General features: G+C 36.8%; 1 protein-coding gene across 1 annotated transcript in view; it reads right to left on the bottom strand.

The window, feature by feature from the left end:
- Nucleotides 1-599: 599 nt before the first annotated feature.
- The window catches only part of RFX3 (regulatory factor X3), a 284,384-nt gene continuing 260,291 nt past the window's right edge, over nt 600-24,692 (bottom strand). Inside the window, exons 16-17 of the mRNA XM_069474175.1 lie at nt 4,435-4,477; nt 600-1,032 (exon numbers count right to left, since the gene is read on the bottom strand). Of these exons, the coding sequence (XP_069330276.1) occupies nt 794-1,032; nt 4,435-4,477 (282 nt within the window). The 3' untranslated portion in view covers nt 600-793. The remainder of the gene's footprint in view (nt 1,033-4,434; nt 4,478-24,692) is intronic.

The following is a 24,692-nucleotide window of genomic DNA, read 5'->3' on the forward strand; positions in this document are numbered from 1 at the left end:
CCCAGATACAGAATCAGTAGTCTTTAAACAGAGGAATTGGTATGCAAATAATAGTTAAAATTCAATGTTTAACGGAAGCTTGCATTGTTAACATGGTTTAATAATTATGTACACAAATTATGTACATATTAGCATAATCTCTTGTAATTCTGTCATTTACTCTGAACCGATAAATGTACAGCTCAATTTTTCTACAGAGAAAAATAGATGGCCTTCCCAACCCTCTAGCACTAGAATAAAAATGCTCTGTATTCTCTCTCCATACTCCAAAATGTTATCAAAATAGTGTCTTATGGTTCTGTCCAATGAAAAGCACCTTTCAAAAGCAAATTTGATGCATCTGCTGCCAAATGGGCATGCCTCCAGTGTAAATCAAAGAAATTCATTTCTTTTGATATTTCACAGAAGTGCATCTAATTAAAAAACTTACACATGAAATCATACACCAAGACTAACAATCAACAATAAAATATTTTAAGCTACAAAAAATGTAAATTACTTTTTAATTATAAGAAAACAAAAACATTGACATTAAGTGTTGTAAAAATCCTTCTTGACACCTGCAACTAAGGGGGGAAAAAACTTATTAAGAGGCAAATAATGTTTATGTTAAAAAAAAAAAAAAAAGACCTGGCAAAATACATACACACCCATTCCATTTCACAACTCCAAAAAAGTAATGTTCAGCACAGATAGAATTTGACAACAGTCGACCTTCAGGCTTATAAATTTTCAACTTAAGCCCAATATCAACAGGGTTACTGTAAGCTGGAAAAATACGCTTTAATATTCTTTAGACTGCAGTGTAGGTATTTCCTGTAGCGCTGCACTGTCGGATAGTCTGAGTACTTGTGACGATGTGCTCGCTGTGAATTGGATTCAGGAGGCTTGGTTGCACGCCACTCTCGAGAACAGGCTGCATGCAGCCCACTGGAAATGCCTGGCTCAGCTCTGTTTTCTCTCTTTTGGCTTGAGGCTCTGAAGAGTCATCCAGTTCTTCATCCATTTCACTTTCCACTTCACTGCCTTCATCTGCACAAACAAATAATACCAAGACCATTACCAGAAGACAAATTGGAAAATAGCAATCAACACATGCTTCAGAAACACTTTTATACAGTACATTAAGAAAGCAACTTCTTAGCTCCTCCCAGGGGACAAAGCTTGTAGGTTTTCTTTTCATCGGATTTTACTCGTATCAATGCTGTATTGATGTACCTATAAGCCTTTCAAACATAGCAAAGATAATTTATTTTTGACAATCTGTGATCGATACTTTAATAGCTCTTTTAAGAAGATCTTTGGAATTTCCTAAACCATCTATATTAAATAGTGGCATAATTTGTGTCATCATAAAGTGGTCTATGCTGGCTTCTGGGGAATGTACTGAGCTGAAAATGCTAACAAAGTTTTCAGTTTCCTCCAAAAATCTGTATTAAATATAAATTTCATCTGTGCTGGTGTTAATGTAGGTGAGACCTACGTTGATTCATAATGTAACTATTGCATGTATGAGCAGGAGCTGCTATATGGACTTTTTGGCACACATCAATGTTGTAGATGAGCACAGTATTAAATAAATTCTTAATTATTATAAAAAATTAAGAAGAGTGAAGCAGTAGTATCAGATTAAAAATGTGAAATAAATTTCCATTCCTGGCAATACTGATAGTGTTAATAGCTGGTATTATATGCCTATTCTATGGCATATCACATATAATGAGTGTAGAATAAGTATCTCTACGGTCAGATTAAGTTGGACTCTTTCTAAGCAGTGTTGTGTCTAGTTTTACCACTGTTTGAGGACACCCACAGCAGAAATCTCTGCTAATGCAGCTCTTTATATAAATTGGTCCTTTGACTTTCCTTCTCTGATTATCAATTGGGGTAAAGAGGAAAGTTCCAGAGAAAAGTGATGGGGAATAAAAGGACCTCCACATACGGTTGTGCAGTGTGCAGTCACCAAGTCTGAGAAACGGTATGTGTGATTAAAGAGGTTGAGATTAACATGCTAGAAATAATGTTTATAATGCATTATTAAGCAATAAAACAAAGAGGTGCCCTTAGATGGAGGTACAGAGATATCGTGGCCTATCTACTTTATTCAGTTAGCTTTTTGCTTCTGGAAAATGAGCTTGATGATAATAGAGTTTGTCAGAATAAGCATATTTGGAGGACTGGGGGACTACGGGACAGGGATACCTTTGGTAGACATCTGCTTCTTCAAGAGGGTATAACTGAAACATGTATGTATGATACTTTTTATTTTGTTTTTACATGTATTTATACATAAACCAAAATGTCTGGAAGATCTTCACACAAACTCCTAATGGTGGTAGTCTCTCAACGGTTGTGACTATGAAGTTTCACTTTCTATAGTTTTTAATTCTCTGTATTCTTTGAAATTTTTATATAGAGCCAATGTTACTTTTTTCATCAGGTGGAAAAATTTTTATTTTGTGAAAACTGAATGTGATTTCACATTCCATCTTTAGGCCCTGAGTATGCCAGTTTGACTATGCCTCAAGACACATCAGGTCTGGGGGTGAACGGGACCAGCAAAGCCACGTCAAGAAGGTAAGGACAAATCTCACTGCTTCACAGCTCTCTCTCCACTAACTTCTTTGTGCCTGAGAAATAGGTGTCAAAATAATAAAAGAGGCAGCACTGAAAGAAAAAAAATCATCAAGCAGGTAGGGGAGTAGAGAGAGAGTGGGGAGAGTCCTTAAATGTTCCATTGGTACTGACGGGGTTATGTTTATAAAAATAAAACAAAACAAAAAATGTAAATGTTCCAGGTCAGTTTTACTTAGGTCTACCATCTCTGGGTGATATGGTTCCTCTGGATAGCCTAGAAAGCAATCCATACAAGCAGGCCCCTTTTCCAGTTCCTATGAAAAAATATAATTCTGTAGACATTTTATGCTTCTCTAAAGACTCAACAACATTTCCTAGGAATCTACTTGAGGTTAGGGTAATTTGGTACAGAAAAACTAAAATTAGGGGCTACCGGAGTTTATCAAGGACTTTGGTTCTGCACATTAAGAAGAAGCCAAGCTGGGATTCAGTCTTTGGCCGAGTAGCCACATTCCTACTGCACCTCTGGGCAATCGGGTATGAAATCCCCAAATCTGGGTTAGGAGGCTTTCGTGTCAGCACATCATCTCTGTCGCATGAGTTTCCATTGCCACCTTTCTTGCTCTAAAATTACAGATTAGTATCACCACTGATTTATTTTTCTGAGGGTTATTTGGTTAATCCTATAAAATATATATTTGTAGCAACAATATTTTTCAGCTATAATTTTCTAATTTCTGGGCTTTGCTACTATGCGTGTTATTAAAATGGGAATTAAGGCATGCACAGTTGTTAAATAGAGACTGACAGGAGTTTAACATGGGAATGATGTTGATTTGTACATGACATTGGCCAGTATATTAATGTTTTCTACCACCAAGACGACAGAAGCTGAGTATGTCAGTACAGCATGCTCTGGAGAATAGCACTGTACCTCTCTGCAGACTCCCCAAGTCCTTTCTCTCTCCCCACTCTGGCCTGGAAGGGCTAATTGTATCGTTATCTCCAGTCTTTATGCATTTTGTCCCTGTCTCCAGAAGTCAATAATCATAGCGATTCCTTAAAACATCAATATATCCCCAGCCCACCTTTTTAAAGAAAGAGCTCTCTTTACTGCAGTGATTGTTTACTAGAAAATTTACATGTTTTTCAAACCTGTACTGGTATTTTTATCAGAATTATTTTTGTTTATGCTCTGCTTATAAAGTTGGGTAGGATTTGTGTGCTCTATCTTGACCCCATCTCCTCTCAAACTCTCCTTGTTCTTTTTATTTTGTGGTTTTGTTGATTACATGTTTCTTCAGGAATAAATATCATGCTATCATATTATACTATATATTAGAGTGGCAATGTTGGTATTAAAATTGCAGAAGTATATATGTTAGTTTCTTCATCTATAGCACTAATGATCTTGTTTTTACATTAAATTTCATTGCCATCTCTGAGTTCTTTTTCCACTGAAAACTGTGACACGGTGAGGTAGGTGGGCTAAGGAATCCTTTCTTGCCTAGTGGGCCTTGAAGAAAAATGGCCCAATTTTATCACTTCTCTTTAGGAGTCTGGGCCATGGTTAGAAATAATTTCTTGTTACCTGCAATGAACTTTGGGCTAAAAGAGTTTACAACTGCATTTAAACTCAAGTCTCTGCATTTAATATACCTCACATAAAGAAGGCATAAGGATGAAGAAACATGGAGAAATAATGAAGGATTCCAAAAGACACTACTGTCATATTTAGCTAGGATTTGTATGCCACTTTCACAAAATCAGAGTGCTGGAGACATACGCTATATTTTCCTCTATGAGAATTTCTCAGTCAAGAAAGTCCTTAAGATGTACATTATTTTCAAATCTTACCTTTATCCAGATTTCCAGGAGACACAGCATTTAAATCACCAAACTGCAAAACAACAGTCATTTGTGCAATAGTTACTATCAGGCAGGATAAAATAATATTCTATTAGTCTGTGGTAAGAACGCCACTCTATGACTTTTTAAAACTGTAAACTAGGGGCCATTTTGATCTCTGATTACATCGGTCACATAATTTTGCAATCAAACTTGTCGAATTTGAACAGTTTAAATTATTTCACAATTTAGCTGTCTTAGCGTCTTTGCAGAAGGATAACAATTTTCTCTGCCTTCCGTGTTCCATTTTACCTTTTATTATTTCAACTCAGCAATGAAGACACAGGAGCCTGACTGACCTGGATGAAGATGGCTGTGGTGAAATAAATTTGGAAAGGCTTCAACCAAGCAGAACACATCAGACCCACCCCTCATTCTTGGCCGATGAGTCCACCTGGAGCTCTACAGGTCAGAAGCATGGTCTAGCAGTTTGGCTGAACTCTATCTTTAGAGCTTTTATTAGTAAAAACAAAAAATATAATAGAAGCTCCAGAATTGAGATTATTTATTTTTACAAAATTTTTAATTTGATGTTCTTCTCTTGTAATTTGATATTCTTATTTGCTAAGATAGTAGGGTCCCACGTGAAAAAGAAAGGCATCTGAATGCAAACAAACAAACAAACAAAGCTTAAAACAATCATGGAACAATTAATAACCTTCAGCTTAGGTGTTATTTTCTACCTTAGTTCAATAGCTTGATGATAATTTTATAGTGAGAAAACACATTTTGAGAGTCTCAGGGTAAACAAAAATGGATACCCTAAAATAAAAACTGAATGGTGGAGGTAACAAAGCTAATCAGAAAAAGGTGAAGTGAAACTGCAAAGCATTACTTTTTAAATGGTAAACATTACTTTTTAAAAAGTAGTAAGTCATTATCAGAAATTCAGATTTCTTAACAGGCTTAGAAGGGATGAGACAGAAATTCTACCTACATTTAAGTTTGTTTATAAAGAGTTCCAGGATAGGAGTACTTTTTACATCTATAAGGTATGTCTATAAAGTAATACAACTGGTCTTATTTTATAAACATACACACATTTTTTCCCCCCATCTAGACAAGTACTGTCTTTATAGTGGCTACCTTGGGAGCTTATACATTTATTCTAAGGTCCAGGGTTCTGGAATTCCTCTTTGACCATCAATTTCAAGAGCTAGTTTATGCATCACTCAAGAAAGCCCAATTTGTTTTACACCCAACTGTGGCTTCAAACAACACTTCAAATTTTATTCACTGCCCTTGGTCCTGGGATGATCTCTGGCTGCTCACCAAAATAAAATTCATCTCTGCCACAATTTAAAGGATATTTAAAATAATATGACATTTTACTCTTTATTATTTCTTAGAATTTCAGTGGCCATTTAAAAAGAGGCATTCCACAACAATATTGAGCCATGGCAACATTACTGGAACAAAAGTGTAGCCTTCTTAGGTGACTCCTTTGAAAGGGACCAGGAGCCTCTGAATATGTAACCATTAGTATGTTTGTTTGAAAGTGTGACCATTACTTTATATCCCACTGGGCAACAAATATCATAAATACTAAAGTTTTGAAGGTGTTCCTGATCACATGGGTCAGATCCTTGTGTAAATAAAAATCACAGTGTAATTATGTAGGATTTCTTGAATTAAAGAATATAATTTAAACAATAAAAGAACACAAAGGGATTCTTTATCCACTTTTAGCATTATTTAAATATTTTAGAACTATAAAGAGAGAATGCTCAAAGCTGAAGGGTCATTTATAAGTTATTTCTGACATAACACAATAAGATTTTTATTTATTTTAAATGAATACTTAACACTTAAGATCCAGATCCTGAAACAAGTTGGCAAATCTGTAAAAGTTGCAACTGAATTATTACTGCCATTGGTGATCAATAACATCACACAAAGGGGCCAAAACCAAATTCGGGACATACCTGAAAATTTTCTTCAAAAGGAACATTGCCTGTAGTTGCTACTTAACTCTGAAAACTCAGCTTCCTTAATACAAAGATATTTCTTAGAAAGTTTCTAATTAATTTGAACAAACACATTTGATTATTCAGGATGCTGAAAATCAAAACCAAAATAACTAAAAATCTCAGTGTTACTATCATCAGCAAAAATCCTTTTACATACTAAATGCCGTGTGCTCATTATTACGCACTGCGCTGGACAACGTACAAAAGAATCTCAGAGGCACTTGAATGAATGCCTCTAGGTGTTTCCAGGATCAATGACAAAGTTTCATTGAACAGCAAATAGAGAGAGTAGATTTAAAATAAAATAAAAAAAAATCCTGTGAAGAGATAAGATTTTAATATCCTATATAGCTGAAGGTAAAGGTTTTTATAAGCATTTTACTTGTGAGGAACAAATATACATAAAATCATAAGAGAAAAACCACCTTAATCCTACAGATACACTGGGTAAGATTATGGAAATCAGTTAATTCACTCATTTATTCGATAAATATTTATTGAAAGCTTACTACATGCTGGGCACTATGCCAGCCAGGTCCAGTGAGATCAATTTGGAAATATTCCTCTTCATGGAGGTGAGTAGCAGAAGTTGCTTATATTACAAAGGATAGGTAGGTTAGCAGAAAAACAGGGACGCCTAAGAAAGATTTTAGAAGCCTAGGGTTACAGTCTTAGAAATGGAAATCAACTGCACAAGTTTATGGCATGAGCAGCAGGTCAAAGCAGCAGGAGGGAAGGATCCAAACAATGGCAGGGAAGACTGAGAGTGGGCAGAAGGAAGACAGCACCACAGACAGGGGACGGATGACAAGTATCTAGGTTAGGCCAGTACAAATCAGAAACAGAAGTGGAGATTTGGATTAAAAAAGAGAAGCTCATAAGAAAGTATAGACAGTAAAGTTATAGCTTCAGAAATTGGAAAAACTTATTGTTTTGTAATTTCCCCTCTTACACAGAGGATCGGGGGCTACTATTCATTGACATGACATCTGACCACTTATAAAGTGCACTTGTAGTTTAGTATATGGTAGGCTTTCTCTCAAATAGACCTCAAGTGTCACGTTCTCAGTATTGCTTCCTTGAAGAGGCTTTTTCTGGCAGCCCTGTCTTAAGTATCAACTTCCCTGTCGCTCTCAATCACTGCATCATGCTGCCTTCTGTAGAAGCGCCTACCACAACCTGCAGTACTTACTTTGTTTCATCATCTAGTATCTGTCTCCCCAACCATAATAATGTCAGTGCCATGGGGTAGGGACTTCATCTGTCCTCTTTGTAAAGGTATCCCAGAACCTACTATAGTGCCTGATACACATTAAAGGCTGAATAAATATTTACCAAATGAATGTATTTACTTCCTCATTTCAGTCTCACAAACAAAACAAAACAAAACAAACCTTATGAATTTGGCAAGGTAGAGAGTTTAGATTTCATCTTAAAGGTATTGAAAACAATGAGTTTATTTGTTTAATATCATATGGTAAATATGGTGGTGTTCAATTTGAGATCAGATAATCTGACCCTTAGTTTTGGAATTTGAGCAATTGTGTGTGTGTGCAGGGGGAGAGAAGCGGGGAGAGGAAGAGACAGAGAGGAGAGAGAGAGATCTCGAGAGATTGGGAGATCCACACATGAAGGAAGAAATACAAATTAAGGGATTTAAAAAGCTCTGGTGTTAGAAATCATATGGCCTTCAATGTATTCAAGAATTAAAATTCTGTCAGCCAGATAAGTAAATAAGGAATTTTCTGTAGTAGAAACTAGAGCAGACCATAGAGAAAACAAGTCTGTTATTTTCTTTTTCTTTCTTTTTTTATTTAAAAAAGTAAAAAAGGGGGTACAAATATTTTTGGTTACATGGATCACTTTTATAATGCTTGAGTCACGGTTATAAGTGTGCCTGTCACCCAGATAGTGTTCATTATACCTGTTAGATAGGTTTTCACCCATCCCCTCTTACCCCCTACCACGTGCTTGATTTCCATTGAGTTTTACTTCTCTGTATATACAAATGTGCTCATTGATTAGTTCCAATTGAATAGTGAGTACATGGGGTGTTTGTTCTTCCATTCTTTAGATAACTTCATTTAGGATAATGATCTCCAGTTCCACCCAAATTGTTGCAAAAGGCCTTAAGTCATCCTTCTTCATGGCTGAGTAGTATTCCATGGTGTACATATACCACATTTTGTTGACCCACTCATGAATTGATAGGCGCTTGGGTTGATTCTGCATCTTTGCAATTGTGAATTGTGCTGCAATAAATATTCAAAAGTGCAGGTGTCTTTTTGATAAAATGACTTCTTTTTATTTGGGTAAATATCCAGTAGTAGGATTGCTGGATCAAATGGTAGTTCTACCTTTAGTTCTTTGGGGTATCTCCATACTGTTTTCCATAGAGGTTGGACTATTAATAATTTGCAGTCCCACCAACAGTGTAGAAGTGTTTCTTTCTCTCTGCATCCATACCAGCCTGTATTATTTTTGAACTTTTTAATAAAAGCCATTCTAACAGGGATAAGGTGATATTTCATGTGGCTTTAATTTGCATTTTCCTAATGATTAGTGACGTTGACCATTTTTTGATATGTTTACTGGCCATTGTCTATCTTCTTTTGACAAGCTTCTGTTTATGTCTTTTGTCCACTTTTTGATGGAGTTGTCTGATTTTTTTCTTGCTGATTTGCTTGAGCTCTTTGTAGATTCTGGTTATTAACCCTTTATTGGATGTATAGCTTGTGAATATATTCTCCCACTCTGTAGGTTGTCTGTTAGCTCTGCTGATTATTTCCTTGGCTGTGCAAAAACTTTTCAATTTAATCAGGTCTCATTCATTTTTGATGTTGCTGTGATTGCCATTGGGGTCTTCTTCATAAATTCTTTGCCTAGGCTGATATCTAGAATAGTTTTTCTAATATTTTTGTTTAGTATTCTTATGGTTTCATGCCTTAAACTTAAATCTTTTATCCATCTTGAATTAACTTTTGTGAGTGGTGAGAGATATGGATCTTGTTTCATTCTTTTGCATGTGGCTATACAGTCTTCCCAGCACCACTTATTGAATATGGATTCTTTCCCCCAGTGTATATTGTTGTCTGCTTTGTTAAAGATCAGATAGAAATATGAGAATGGCTTTGTATCTGGGTTCTTTGTTCTGTTCCATTGATCTATGTTTCTAATTTTGGGCCAATACCATGCTGTTTTGGTTACCGTAGTCTCATAGTGTAGTTTGAAAGCTGGTAGTGTGATGCTTCTAGATTTGCTCCTTTTGCTTAAGATTGCTTTGGTATCTCTTTTCTGGTTCCAAACATAGTGTAGAATTATTTTTTTCTAGATCTGTGAAATATGATGTTGGTATTTTGATGGGGATTGCATTGAATTCGTAAATCACTTTAGGAGGAATGGACATTTTAACAATGTTGATTCTACTGATCCACGAGCATGATATGTTTTTCCATTTGTTTGTATCATCTGCGATTTCTTTCCTCAGTATACCATAGTGCCCTCAGTAGAGATCTTTCACCTCCTTTATTAAGTATATTCCTAGGTATTTTATTTACTTTGTAGCTATTGTGCATTGTATTGAGACTTTGATTTGACTCTCAGGTTGACTGTTATTGGTGTATAGGAATGCACTGATTTGTGTACCTTGATTTTGTAACCTGAGACTTTGCTGAATTTACTTATCAATTTCAGGAGTCTTTTGGTGGAATCTTTGGGGTTTTCTAGATATAAGATCATACTGGAGACAAAAGTGATAGTTTGACCTCCTCTTTCCCGATTTGGATACCCTTTATTTCTTTCTCTTGCCTGATTGCTCTGGCTGGGACTTCTAGCACTACATTGAATAGTAGTGGTAACAATGGGCATCCTTGCCTTGTTCCAGTTCTTAGTGGGAATGCTTTTAGCTTTTCCCCATTCAGAATGATGTTAGTTGTAGGTTTATCATATATATATATATATATATATATGTCTATCTTTTATAAGTTTGAGATATGTTCCTTCTATGCCTAGATTGTTGGGGGTTTTTATTATGAAAGGGTGCTGAATTTTGGTGAATATTTTTTCTGCATCTATTGAGATAACATATGGTCTTTGTTTTTGCTTCTGTTTATGTGGTCAATCACATTGATCAATTTATGTATGTTGAACCATTCTTGCATCCCTGGGAGGAAGACTACTTGGTTATGGTGTATTGTTTTTTTGATGTGCTGTTGAATACGGTTTGCTAGTATTTCACTGAGGATTGTTGCATCTATATTCAGAAGGGATATTGGTCTGTGTTTTCCTTTTTGTTGTGTCCTTTCCTGGCTTTGGTATCAAGGTGATACTGGCTTCATAGAATGAGTTGGAGAGGATTCCCTCCTTCTCAATGTTATGGAATAATTTCTGCAGTATGGGTATCAACTCTTCTTTGTAGGTCTGACAGAATTTGGCTGTGAATCCATCTGGTCCAAGGTTGTTTTTTGTTGGAACATTTTTTATTGCAGCTTCAATCTTGTTGCTCATTATTGGTCTGTTCAGGAGTTCTATTTCTTCCGAATTGCATCTTTGGAGATTGTGTGATTGCAGAAATTTGTCCATTTCCTCTACATTTTCGAGTTGATGTGCATAGAAATTTTCACAGTATTCACAGATGATATTTTGTATTTCTGTGGTATCAGTTGTAATATCTCCTTTTTCATTTCTAATTGAGCTTATTAGGGTCCTTTCTCTTCTATTCCTGGTTAATCTAACAAGAGGTCTATTAATGTGTTTATCTTTTCAAATAACAAACTTTTTGTTTCATTGATCTTTTGTATTATTTTCTTGTTTTCAAATTCATTTACTTCTGCTCTGACCTTAGTTATTCCTTTTCTTCTGCTGGCTTTGGATGTGGTTTGTTCTTCCTTCTCTAGTTCCTTGAAACGTGTCATTAGATTGTTATTTTATGACCATTCTGTCTTTTTGTTGTACATATTTAAGGCTATGAATTTTCCCCCTAAGGCTGCTTTTGCTGAATCCAAAATATTTTGATAGCTTGTGTCCCCAGATGGATTCACAGCTGAATTCTATCTGTCATTCAGTTTGAGGAATCTTTTCATTTCAATCTTAATTTCATCACTGATCCAGTAATTGTTCAGCAGCAAGTTGTTTAATTTCCTTGACTGTGTGTAAAATTACATTTCTCTTGGAGTTGATTTCTAGTTATATTCTACTATGATCTGAAAAGGTACATCATGGTATGAATTTCAATTTGTTTTTAATTTTTTGAGACATGATTTGTGGCCTAAAATATGATCAATCTTAGACAGAGAATGTTTCATGTGCTGATGAGAAGAACATATATTCAGTAGTTTTTAGGTAAAATGTTCTGTAAATGTCTGTTAGGTCCATTTGTTCTAGAGTACCATTTAAGTCCAGTATTTCTTTATTTATTTTCTGCTTGCATGATCTATCCAGTTCTGTCAATCAAGCGTTGAAGTCCTAGCAATTATGATGCTGTTGGTTGTCACTTTGCTTAAATCTACTAGGGTTTTCTTTATGAATCCGGGTGCTTTTGTGTTAGATGCTAAGGTTAGATACTAAGGTTAGATGTTTGTGTTAGATGCTAAGTTAGATTTTAAGGTCATATTTAGGTCATTAAATATGAAATGTCTGATTTGGAATCAAAAGTGTAGTTTATTATATCGCAAATAAGGAGCAGTACAATTAATCAGAGTATGTGCCTAAACTATTGACATAGGTTTGCCATCTTAACAGTAGCTTGTTTATGCCAGCAGGGAAGAAGCCTGGAGAGTGATGAAATCTCAAAAAGCATTTTACATAGCTTGTTTAAAATTGAATATTTTTCCTTGCAAGAAGCAGTCCAAGGCCTGAAAGAAGTGTTAGTTGGTGCAAGGTCTGGTGAATATGGTGGATGACAGAGAGTTTCCAAGTCCAGCTTCTGTAGTTTGAGCAGTGTTGTCTGTGTGACATATGGTCAAGTGTTGTCTTGCAAGAGGACTGGCCTGCCTCTATTGACCAATCTCGGCTGCTTAATCATAACCATCCTTATCATTTCATCCAAATCGTTGCAATACAAATTTGCTGTAATCAATTGACCAGGTTTCATGAAGCTTTAGTGGATATAACCAGTGCTGGACCACCAAACAGACACCATTATCTTTTTTTGGTGAATATTCGGTTTTGGTCTGTGTTTCAGTGCTTCATCTTTCTCCAAGCATTGTGCTGAATGCTTGCGACTGTGAAAAAGAATCCATTTTTCATCACATGTAACAATATGGTGTAGAAATGGTTCACCTTTATGTTGTGACTGCAAAGAAAGGCAAGTTTTGAGATGATTTCTCTTCTGAAGCTCATTTACTTCAAGCAGAACCCATCTACCCAGCTTCTTTACCTTGCCCATTTGCTTCAAATAGTCCAATATTGTTGGAATAATAATGTCAAACCTGGCTGCTAATTTAAGCATAGGTTGAGATGGATTCACTTCCACTACAGCTTTCAGCTCATCATTATCCACCTTGGTCTCAGGTCACCTACCTGGCTCACTTTCAAGACTGAAGTCAGCAGAACAGAACTTCTTAAACCATCAACATTCTATGCATTCATTAACCACATCTTTCCCAAACACTATGTTGATATTTCAAGCTTTCTGTGCTGTACTGGTTCCATGATGGAACTCATATTTGAAAATAACACGAACTTTTTACTTATCCATGGTTTCACAAAAATTGCTCTAAAAATTTTTTTGAAAGATAATCACAAGCCAAAACATGCATTTGAAAGACTGAGGATGTACCTTCACCATAAAAATAAAACAAGAAGTGTCAAAGCGATATGTCAGAGATATCAACTGTCAAAATTTGTACTTAAGGCAATTGGGCATTCTATACTTAATAACCTAATATTGAGGATTGTTATGTCCTCTTGTTGTTTTCAAGAAGAAAGTCTTCCTCTCCTCAAAATCGTTTCCTCCAGGTCCTGAGTAGAGGTCATAACGAACACTCTCCTGGACAATGTCAGACTAGGAAAATGTGTGGTCAAGGCAGTCAGTGGGAGTCTGTCAGATCATAAATTCAGGCTGTGACTAGCATTGCCCATGAAGTATAATTGGGTAACAGGTCAGCACAGCCAGGGCAACTATGTGCAGGATCTCTGTGAGTCTGTGAGGGTGATCTTGACTTGTGGCCGGGCAACTGAGGAGTTCACTACTGGACTTCAAGGCCTAATGCCTGTCCCTCAGCACAGGCAGCATGAGAGAAGCCTGGCTGGGCAAGAGGGAGTGCAGCCCACAGGTGCACCAAAGAGACCGCTGCACCGAAGATTCAGCAGTGGCTGACTTTTTACAGTGAGGGAGGAAAGTCTTGCTCTGTATGTAATGCTTGGGCTCTGAAACAATGCAAAGGTGGCCAGGGTGCCCAGACAGCAAACAGGCAAGGCTCCATGGATGGCCCAAGAAACAGAGACTGGGGGCAGAAATGGGGGATGGAAGGAAAGAATTCAGGGATCCAGATGAAGACCTCACTCACAGGGACACCTCCCCTGCTGGAAGGGTTTACCCCTCCCTGTGGAGAAAGGATTAATGAGTAATCATAATCACATTTATGTTACATGCATCATAATTCTTTGTAAGTACAGCCATTGCTTGCTATTAGTAATTGTTTATGCAAATCTGTGACAATTTCTTCAATAGTGTTAACTTAGTTCTTTCCAAAGAACCAAGTTAAAGCACTTCACATAGGAAGTACTTAACAAATGATCACTATTATTGTTATTATTGATATGATAATTATCCTCATCATCTCCCAAGAATTGTATACCAGACATATGCAGAAATCCACCTGACTCCACTATGCTGGTACTCTGAAATAATACAAAAAGAACTGCATCTTACATAATTATCCTCTTAATGAGGACAAGTCATCTTGGGCAGCCAGGTGAACATTCTGTACAGAAACTGCATCTTATAGAAAATCTCCCTGTTAGCATATCCAGATTATAGATTTACTGGTAGACAGATACTCTCTCTCTCTTTCTCTACCTCTCACTATTTATATCAAGATATTAGTTGTCCAGGTCTAAAATCACTGTTAACTAAACTACCACTCACACACAAAAAAATTGGTGGCAGCAAAGTGTGCAAGTGTATGGTGTAGAACAGAGGCTGGCAAACATTTCTGGTAAAGGACCAGACAGTAAATATTTTAGGCTTTATGGTATATAAAGACTGTCACAATTATTCCACTGTGACACTGCAGTGCAAAACTAGCCATGCTCAATAGGTCAATGAATGAGTGTGACATACTTCTAATAAAACTTTATTTAAAAAAAACAGATGATAGGCTGGATTTGGCCTGTGGGCCACAGTTTGCTGACCCCTGGCTAGAAGAAAAATCTGTAAGGCCCTCGAAGACCTGCTCCAGCTCTCGAACAGTGAAGGGAACGGCACGATTTTATCTTTAAGGAAGATTTTATCTTTGGCCACCAGAGGGATATGGAACCAAAGGCTTTAAGAGTTAGCACAGCTCATGCATATGGGCATCAAATGATGAAGGACACAAGGAAAGAAACAAGGGTCATTTTTTAAAGATAGAAGTCAGTTTAAAGAGTAATCTTCCTCTACTTTCTCTGGATGCTTGCCTATATAGACAAAGAGAGACAGACAAAGGCTGGTGTTTGAGTTTGTGAACTAATGGATGAAGAAAGAAGTTGTCCAGGACGCAAGAAGTCTGGAATGCATGGAAGTTTGCAAGACAAGAGACTGGGAAAAAGGTTATATGTGTTAGTAGTTCAGATGGGGCAAGCTTCCCTAGTGGGAAGTTTGCTACAATTTGGATGGTACGTGGTCCTTTCTGAAGGCTTTGGGTAGAATTCTTTTCCCCCCTTTTCTAGCTTCTAGAGGTTGCCCACATTCCCTGGTTTCTGGCCTCCTTCCATCTTTAAAGCCAGCAATGCCAGGTCAAGTCTATCATACATTATATCACTCTGACACTGATTCTTCTACTTCTCTCTTCCACTTTTAAGGTCTCTTGTAAATATATTGGGTCCATCTGGATAATCCAGGATAATCTCTCCCTTTTTTGTTTTTCTTTTTTGGAGACAGAATCTTGCTGGGCTAGAGTGCACTTTTGCCTGGGCTAGAGTATAATGGTGTCATCATAGCTCACTGCAACTTCAAATTCCTAGGCTCAAGTGATCCTCCTGCCTCAGCCTCCCAAGTGGCTGGGACTACAGGTGCACATCATCATAACCGGCTAATTTTTCTATTTCTTTTGTAGAGACAGGGTCTCGCTCTTGCTCAGGCTGGTCTCGAACTCCTGGGCTCAAGCAATCCTCCCGGCTTGGCCTCCCAGAGTGCTAGGACTACAGATGTGAGCCACTGTGTTGGCCAATCTCCCCATTTTAAGGGCAACTAATTAGCAACCTTAATTCCATCTGTAACCTAACATATTCACTGGTTCTACGGATTCGTAGACATCTTTGTAGGCCCATTACACTGCCTATCATAGATATGTAAGTTTTTTTTAAATTGTCACATTTGCCTGAGTGAAACCATATTGTAAGGCTGGTGGCGGGCACCCCTCCTCTCCCTAATGGAAAAAGAAGCAGCCCACGAGACCTGCCAAGGACAATGCCTGCAAGGCCCAGCTAAGTTAAAGGACAACCACACCTGGATGGTTACCCTGATAAGAGTCTCGGTTCCTGGAGTCCACACATACCACCGGTCCCTCCTATTTCTCAATACCCGCCCTAAAACTGCAAGGGACAATTCCTTGTTCTCTCCACCATAAATCTTCCTGCCAAAGAAACCTCTACCCCCATCCCTAAAAACATATAAACCCACTCAGACTTTTGGGCGTTGCGACTTCCAGGGTCTCTCTTTTGGGGCCTGTGAACCTTGCCCGGGAGTGTCCCAATAAAGCCTTGTTGCTTACCCCTTTCAACTCTGCTCGTCTTTCTTTCTCTGGCGCCGACCTATCCAAAAACCTTACACATATGATTAATTTTTTTCTAGTATTGGAGGAAATACATGAAAACAGATTAAGCTGTTGAGAACATAGTTACTTTTTCCTCAATTTGTTTGTTTTGTGTCCTTCACTGGGGGGGAGGGGTATGGTGCAATGGTATATAGGAATCAATTCATCATTTATGATATATTTGCCATTTAGGGCATTTATGCTTTATTTTTCATTTATAGACTTTTAATTTTGTACATAACTTCACACCAGTCTGAAAATTTTTACAGCCTGCATTTCAAGGTCTAGGCTTATTGAAACCACATATGCATATGAAAAGTTTATCAGGATCACAGAACTGAAAGTTACTAATGTTACACAGAAAATCATTGTAGAGAAACAAGTGGAAATCAAAACTGAGGAAACCAAAAGCTAGTAGGTAATGGGGCCAGAGCAGCCCTAAGCTCCACATCCAAATGAAGGAAGGCCCATGAAAGCAACTCTAACGTTAAGGTTATACACTAAGGAATAGGATACATCCTGGTCTTCTGGACAGGATCAGTACCTGTGCCACCAGCTGCACCACAAGCAGCAGCAAAGACCTTGGAAAGCGCTCTTGTGATAGCACTACTCAATGATTCCATGAGGACCCATGTTGCAAAGAAGCTGGCAGTCAAATGCCTAGGTGTTCGCATGCAATTTTCCGAAGGAAGTGACCACAGGCAGCATATACAGCACAAAACAAACTTCACCATGTTGCCACAAGCATTCCTGTTGACTATGATGCTCAGCACCTGATAAGCCATATAGTTGAAAGCATGAACTAGAAAAGACTACTCATTTGGGGGGCATCAGCTGCATCAGAGACCAGTTCTGCCAGCAATGGTAACTTTAGATATATGTATATGTGGAAGGAAATATGTATATACGTGTATATGTATACATTTTGCCAGTTTCTGCCAACGAATTGTTTGCTCTAAGAAAGAAGATCTTTAAGCTGTCATAGGCACTAAGAACAGATGGCTATAAAGTTCTCTGAAGTGGTTTATCTATCTTACGGTGGAAATAAGAAGTCTCTTTGGGACTTATTTTACCTTTTAACTTGCATAAATTGTATATAATCCTTTCTCTCTATTTTATAAGTATATATAAAACCTTTCATTCATTCCTACTAGTTAAGATTTTATTCAAGTCTAGCTATGATTGTCTAGTTAAAACTAATTATGTTTATGTTTCATCCCTAATGTTGCCATTTTCTTTTCTAATTGACTTATTTCCCATTCTATTTTGTTGGTTGTTTTTCAAAGCATTGAATTAGTTTGCCTTTGATTACCACTTTGGCTACATACCAAAGAATGCTGTTGGATTCTTTATAAATCCATGGACCATTTGACTCAACATTCAAAAATTGTCTGCAGGCTATTTTTCCAGTTGTAATACAGAATTATTAAAGCCTTCATGTGCCTTTCTGTTATTTGTCTTATTAATTTCAACTTCTAAGTTCATCTTTATATGGTTAAAAAAAATGATGGTCTAATTGTACACATTATTATTCGGATTGTCAGTACAGAATCAATTTAAAAAAAATCTAATCCAGAGTAGAAGGCAATCAAATATAGTCCTCCTGAGCAATACACAGAGTTTCAGATATTTATATATTTATGGAAAGGGGGAGGAAATGGAACTAAAAAAGATTAGGAATCTACTTTGTGTCTGCCTGCCCTGACTGTCCACTTCACCTACCCACCTGCCTACCTACCTACCTAATTTAATCCTCACAACAGCCCTATTAAGAAATGTCCATATGCTTATTTTGTTGATAAGAAAACTAAGACTCACATGAGGAGATTATACACACACACACACACACACACACACAAAGACATATAAAACTTTCTCAGGTTGCAAAGGTGATAAATGGGAAAGGTAGAATTTAAATTCAAGTGATAAGCACAGCATGGGAGGAACAACATAAGAGGTAAAGCTAGCCTGACCTGGGTTTGAATCGCAACTCAACCACTATCCTTTAAGCGATCCCAGGCAAGTAAAACTCTTTGAGCCTTAGATTTTCTCATATCTGAAACAGACTGTGTTAACATGAACATTAAATATGCTCATGGTTGCAAAAGAACCTAGAATAGTGCTTCTACCACAACACATTGTCTTCAAAACCCAGTTTTCTGATACTATTGGCAAAATCCTAGAATTGTATTCAATAAAAAAGCCATTAAGATGGTGATTTTAAAATCAGCCTCTCTGGCAGAGAGGAAGTGCAATCTAAGAATGAAGTGTACTCTATGCTTTGATTTCAGGTTGTTTACATTATAAAGTTAAGCTAGGGCTGGAGTTGGAAGTCAGTTCATGTACTGACTAAGCCACTTATAACTCAAGTAAGCAAATGCCCTGAGAAAGGTTGGCCTGAGCATGGATGGGGTGCGTGTGTGTGAGTGTGTGTGTGTGTGTGTATTTGCCCTTATGGAGGGCAAATACATATACAACTAGAAATAGCTGATGACTCAGATGAGTATCAACACCTAAATCTTGGCCTAACCAACTGCTTCTCTCTCTGCTTTTCTGAGAAGTCAATGAAGGAATAAGGTCCCTTAAAGCTTTTCTTAATAGAATCAGGAAGACCATTCATGTGCATATTTGGAACTTCCTGACCTGATGCTAATCTTTTCAACACTCTTTACTTAGCTTGAACTTTATAACATTCTGAGTTTTGCAAATCATATATAGCTCAGCAATCTCCCATGACTGCAGTTCTGTTAACCTTTGTTAATAAAATTGATCAAAAACCGGTTAGGTAGCGGCAACTATTTTGGATGTTTTTGATGGTGGAGAGAAATGTCTTGAAATTTCAATTTTAAGGAGTTCTAGAACATTATTATTTTCTTTAAATGTCTCCCCAATGAGAACCAAATTTATCAAAGCATTTTACACTTAGCACTGGTACAGAGTCTTAGAACTTAGGAAAAACAGTTGCTGACTTTAATTTCCAATTTTATAGTATTTGTAAGGAATATTAATGTTCTATTTGGTAAGATCTTGGGTTCCTTGGTTACTTTTTTTCTGTATGTATACTTTTCTACGTATTTTCAAATAGTTTTTTTTGAAGCCTGCTAAGAAGGCCAAGGTTTCTGTCAGTTTGCTCCACGCAAAGGCAAATCCTGCCCTCTAATAGCTGTTAGTCCTGCTCCTTCGGGTTAGCCAGCTGTCCTGGCAATGTGTGCTGTTGGCCACTCTGTACCCAGGGCAGCATATTTACATCATGACTCCAACTGTTCAGGCTGTTTTGCCCCATGGGGACACAGCAATGTGTGTACCTTTATATCATTTCCAAAACTCTAAGGCACATTCATGAATGAGCATGCAAGTAGTGAAGTGTTCAAGTAAGAATACAGGCCTTAGTTGCTTTAGAAGAGAAAAGTAGTTTCAAAAATAGGGGTATTCAACACCACAACGAGACTAAAGCAAGAGGGGGCCTCTGTCCTGAGACCCGCACTGTGGAGAACCCTACTTTGTCTTTTCCGTGGCTGTTCCACTTCTTCCAGTGTAAAGAATCCACAGAGCCAAGAGGATGTGCCTTCCTGGAGACTGTGGTTCCTTTTCACCCCTCCAGACCATACTCCTGTTGTCTGAGATCCAAGAATTTCCTGCCCAAAGGCCCCAATTTCCCTTCCAGGCCCGCGCAGGTCTATTCTCCAAGTCCACCCTTTAGAGGCAAAAAGGGACAGTCAATGGGGGCAGCTGTTTGCAAAAGATAGGAAGAGCTTGAAAATTGGGTTGAGGTATCCACAAGTGTGAGCACAAAGCTATTAACAGTATACTACGGGGAGTGATGAGGTGGTCTAGGGGCCAGGAACTGGCTATGTCTACGTAAGCATTTTCTGGCATGGAACTCAGAGGAGATTGAGAACTTTATATTTAAACTCAGTCTTCCAAGTTGTTATCAAGACATATTTGTCAAGGTAGGTGGATAAAACAGATTTTATTTATAGTTTGATTTGCAACTTTTAAAATATTTAGACATATGGTATCCTGGGCCCTGTAAATGTTGGGGTTGAGCCTGACAGCACATCCTTTATGCAAATAAAATTAAGGGTGGAAGAGAAAGATTCTTGCTCATAACTAAAACTGGTTCCCTTTGAGGCCACATGTGTTATCTAATACAAAAATATGGCATTAAGTTATATCAGAAGAATATATCATAATTTTGATTTTACCACCTCTCTTTAGGAAGTCATTAGCTGGAAAGACAAAGGGAGTGAGGATATAGAAACATGTTCCCTTTGTACCAAGAAAACCTTTACAACAAATATAAATCACATTTGAAATGCTTGTATTCTCACCACACAAGCAAGGCCCATATTCTCACAGAGAATCTCATTTTTAACAAATGTTGGCATGGATGCAGAGAGATAAGAACATTCATACACTGCTGGTGGAACTGCAACTAGTACAACTCCTATGGAAAGTAGTACAAACATACCACAAAAAACTAAAAGTAGAACTACCATTTGATCCAGCAATCTCACTACTGGGTATTTAATCAAAGGGAAAAAAGACATTATATAAAAAAAAAAAAAAAACACCTGCACTTGAATGTTTATAGCAGCACAATTCACAACTGCAAGGATGTGGAAACAACCCAAGTGCCAATCAATATATGAGTGGATTAATAAAATGTGATATATGTATACCATGGAGTACTACTCAGACATAAAAAAAAATAGTGAACTAATTCCTCTTCTATTAACCTGGATGGAGCTAGAAACCATTCTTCTAAATGAAGTATCACAAGAATGGAAAAACAAATGCCACATGTACTCACCATTAAATTGGAACTAACTGATCAACACTTGTGCACATATAGAAATAACATTCATCAGAAATCAAGCAGGTAGGAGGGGAGAGGAAGGAATGGGTAAATTCACACCTAATGAGTCCAACGCACACTATCTATGGATAGGCACACTTACAACTTTGACTCAAATGGTACAAAAGCAATTTATGTAACCAAAATGTTTGTACCCCCATAATATTCTCAAATAACAAATACAAAAAGTATATTTTATGGCAGTGTATTTTAGTACAATGCTGATATAAAGAAACGCCAAAAACAATTCCTGAGGACTTCGCAATCTGCCCATCTCAAACAAGGGGTATTTCTTTATCAGCAGGGACAGCTACCACTTTTACCTGTGGTTGAGAGCAAACCCACCATAAAAACAATCTCAAAGCCAGAGCCACTTGGGCTAGGCACAGGATAACAGAGTGTGGCAAAGTGGCCAGTAGGTGGAGCTGTCATGCTTAATCTGTGCCAGGGAATCTTTTACGCCAAGCTTGCTCTCCGGCTGGGGCTGCCCAAGTAGCATCAGTGCTACCAGATAAACTTTTTTCTAAATAAATAACCTAGTGGTAGATTTTGCTGAAGAGAACTCTGTGCTGAGATTTCCCTCCTGATATCTACAGTGACCATTTTAGTCCTTGAAATGTTTTAAGAAATCTTGAACTTCTATTTTTGTTTCTTTTCTCACTTCCAAACTCTTTAGGAAAAATGCTGTCTAGTTGTAAGCACGTAGGAAAACCCAATTTCATACAGAGGTTCTCTGAAATATTATTGACAGGCACTTTCTAAGGAGAAGATGTACTTCTTGATCTAGGAGATTTATTTTCCAGAGTAAAGAAATCCAGTATATCAATCATGAAATCCAACAATTAGTCCTACAAGTTGGTAGTCTGTCTTTCCATCACTCCTTTGTACTTCCTTCCCTGAATGAGTATTTTTTTGAGCAATTACGGTGGGTCATTTTAGACCACGGTTATAAGCAAAATTTTCTCCATTCCCTGAAGAGGATAAGAGGAAAGGTTATAGCCCAGAGCCAGCAGGGAAGAGAACCATATATAGGAAGCTAATGAGCAGGGATCCCAGAGGGAAAGGCCTGTAGCCCTGGGCTGCTGAGTCAATAGGTTCTTTTCTCCGATGCAAGGAGAGAAATGAACAGAATGACAAACAAGGAAAAAGGAGGAAAAATGGGACAGCTTGCATAGAGCCAATTCTTAAGAGCTTGGAGGATAAAGATATAGAAGGGGCTCCTACATCTCTCTAGGGGGTCACTTTCATAATTTATTTTCAGGCTGTTAGAAATTTTGCTAATGTAGAGGAGCAGACTTACAGCTAAAACCAAACTACAAATTCTAAAAAAATTATTTTCATTTAGGTCTGCTCTTGGGGTGGGTACAGAGGAGCTGAAGGGTGTAATTTGTTGTTGTTTTGTGGCAGATTTAGCTTTCCAATTGTAATTTGCTTAGACTAATATTCCATTTAGTTTGCATGTTCTGAACATCTATTAACAAAAAGTGGAAGGGGGAAGGATGGGTGGTAGGCTTATCAAGAAACATCCTGTAAGGCAGAGGAAAGAAGCCCTGGAACAAAATAATAAAGGCTTATGTGCTAGGCACCTGGTGTATGACTGTAAGAGAGAAAATGAGTGTGTCTGCCTCTGCGTGTGTGTGTGTGTGTGTGTGTGTGTGTGTGTTTACACATAGTCCCTATTCTGAAACCATCTACAAGTAATTTATATGGTGAAAATTTTGACCTATACATTAAGCCTATTTGGCTATTTGAAGTGAGACAGTCCTACTTTATAAAGTTAGTTCTACCACTTGCTAGTTTTGATTTGGGGCAACTTGCAACTTCTGTTTTTTTCACTGGTGAAATGGGGATGCCAAGTATCTTCTGGAAGATATTGGTGAATATTAAATAAGAACATAAAACACCTATCACAGTTATTGTCACAAGGCCTGGCCTCAATTAGAAAAATATTAATATAATAAATAATAAGCTTTATTATGAATAACAATCCATAGTATAACTTTTAACAAGTATTCCTTACCTTTTCTAAGCTACTACTGTTCCAAGATTAATTTTTTTACTGCAAACTATCTCAATTTGTAATATAGTTCATTCCTTTTAAAATATTCTATTATAACAAGTCAACTGTTCTAAATGCACATTTTGAGTGTACTTACTACCTAGTTGCACAAGACTAATGTGTTCACTGAAATTCATTTTTCTTTGGTTTGATTTTACTTTAAGCATCAATGCTTATTTACCACGACTATACTTCTAAGAAATGGAACCCTTTCACTGAACTTTTACCCCAAAAGCTTACTTGTTGAATTATTGCTCTTCTCTAGTTTTGAAGATTTTTTCCTTCTAAAAAATTGATTGAGTACACCCATTTTGATAAAATCAAGATATTTTTCTTTTGATGGTAAATTCTTATGGGTTCTATAATATTTTATAGAAATATTATCTTTTCTATATTGATATTCACAATTGAATAATTAAAGCCTCTACTGGCTTCTATTTTTACTTGAAAAAGTTGGCTAAAGAGATGGCTTAGATAAAATATTAAGTATAATTAAATTATGATAAAAATAATTTAAATATATTTACTAAATTTAACATAAAAATGTTTGTAACAGAAAATCATTTTATGAAGCAATCAAAATTTTATAGATCCAGGGAATATATAAATGGACTATGTATATTTTAAAGAGATAAAGCATATATACTATAAACTTCCAAATAGATTTTAAACAGCCATAAAACTTGAAAAGGATATTTTTCTGATCAATTTTTCTCATTACACAGAAAGCCTTATGATTTTTAAAATTGTTTATTTAACAGGTGTGCAAACAGATGCAACATGTTTATTTTATTTTATTTTATTTTATTCCTACTCTTAAAATTTCATCATTGCCAGAAAGCCTACGGGCAAATTTATAATATTTAAATAAAAATTTTGAAATTATATAAATTCTAGCAGTAAATAAATTCTGTTTACTTTATCATTTAGGCAAAAAAAGAAAAAGAAATTCTGGAACTGTAAATGCTTTAAATACCTTGCTAGTTGGTATTAATGTAGTAGCAGACTGACATTTAGAAGAAAACTTATTGGGACTGTGATGCTGTTTCCAGTTGGAGGGGGAGGCATTATATGGTAGTCTTCACTTCAACAATTAATAGTGTTACAGTGAATGCAAAAATAATAGTTCGGGTGCTTGTATACTTTGTTTATATATAAAGCATGTGTTGGTTTCTCCTGCTTGCTTAAATAATGTAGGTAATGTTAATTTTAAAACTCATTTATTGAGTTCACATTAATGAAAAGATACATTAATTGTTCTTAAGTTACTTTAACAGGAAAACCTTTTTCCTTGCTTTTGGACCTATTTAGTTGTCTGACATCTCTTCCAAAGCACCTATAAAGGCAAAACAAATGCCCAGCAA

This window comes from Eulemur rufifrons, chromosome 7 (assembly GCF_041146395.1).
Source record: "Eulemur rufifrons isolate Redbay chromosome 7, OSU_ERuf_1, whole genome shotgun sequence".
Classification (NCBI taxonomy): domain Eukaryota; kingdom Metazoa; phylum Chordata; class Mammalia; order Primates; family Lemuridae; genus Eulemur; species Eulemur rufifrons.